The sequence below is a fragment of the Trachymyrmex cornetzi genome, unplaced genomic scaffold, assembly GCF_001594075.2.
Source record: "Trachymyrmex cornetzi isolate Tcor2-1 unplaced genomic scaffold, Tcor1.1 C3860774, whole genome shotgun sequence".
Taxonomy (NCBI): Eukaryota; Metazoa; Arthropoda; class Insecta; order Hymenoptera; family Formicidae; genus Trachymyrmex; species Trachymyrmex cornetzi.
Genome location: NW_017294865.1, coordinates 1 through 1,021, shown reverse-complemented (window position 1 = coordinate 1,021; position 1,021 = coordinate 1). Strand labels below are relative to the sequence as shown.

General features: G+C 29.8%; 1 protein-coding gene across 1 annotated transcript; it reads right to left on the bottom strand.

Annotated features, from left to right (window-relative positions):
* Positions 1-152: 152 nt before the first annotated feature.
* Positions 153-933, bottom strand: LOC108759921 (putative nuclease HARBI1). The gene has a single exon (XM_018505675.1). The coding sequence runs from the start codon at positions 870-872 to the stop codon at positions 153-155; it is 720 nt and encodes a 239-aa protein (XP_018361177.1). The 5' UTR covers positions 873-933.
* Positions 934-1,021: the final 88 nt, after the last annotated feature.

Genomic DNA, 1,021 nt, shown 5'->3' with positions numbered 1-1,021 from the left:
CACATTTAAAGTTACATAATATAATATATGCATTAACAGTATTACAACTTGTATACTTTTCCCTATAATACATTATATACAAATACGATAAAATGTATAATAACATTTTATTACAAATAACAAATATTTATACAATATTATAAGATTGTGTTTTACAATAAATGAGAAATTTCATCTCTTTTTTCTGCACCGTTCATAAATACAACTTCGTTATTAATTAGCATTTCCATGGGATTAAGTTCTATTGGTTCATCTTCTATAGGTGCATCCTCATTTTCTATACATATGTTATGTAAGATACAACAACTAAGGATAACCAAGGGAATCATTTCTGTATTATACATATAAACGTATTTTAATTTTCGAAATCTTGCTTTTAGAATCCCAAATGTACGCTCAATGACTACACGTGTTTTTGAGTGGTTAGTGTTAAAATTTCGTTGTGTATTATTTAAATGACCATTATCTCGATAAGGTGTTAACATATATCTTGATAAAGGATATGCTGAATCACCTAACAAATGGTATTGATTTTGAAAGTATCTATTTTCATCGTTAGTTATTAATTGTCTGATATCACTTAAACGCCAAACTCTAGCATCATGAACACTACCACATATACCCGTAAATACATCTATAAATCGTAATTTATAGTCACAAATGCCTTGTAGTACTATCGAGTGGAAACCTTTACGGTTAATATAACTATCTGAATTTTCAATTGGTGCGTTTATAGCTATATGACAGCCATCAATTGCTCCAATTGTCCCAGGGAAGCCACTTAATTGACGAAATTCACGTTTAAAATGTACCATTGCATGAGGTTCAGGCCATTTAATGTACCTCTGAGCGTCTGCAGTGAGTACCATCATAACTTCAAATATAGTTTTCCAAACGGTATCTTTGGATACTCCAAATCTGTCTGCTACTGATCTGAAAGTATATATGCCAACTTTTGTTAAAAAGAAAAATAAAATAAGAAATACAAGTGATTTCGTACAATGTACCTTCACAAATTTTT

Bases quoted from the DNA above. Each gene is read 5' to 3' on its own strand.
- LOC108759921 (XM_018505675.1), bottom strand. From the start codon at position 872: ATGATGGTACTCACTGCAGACGCTCAGAGGTACATTAAATGGCCTGAA.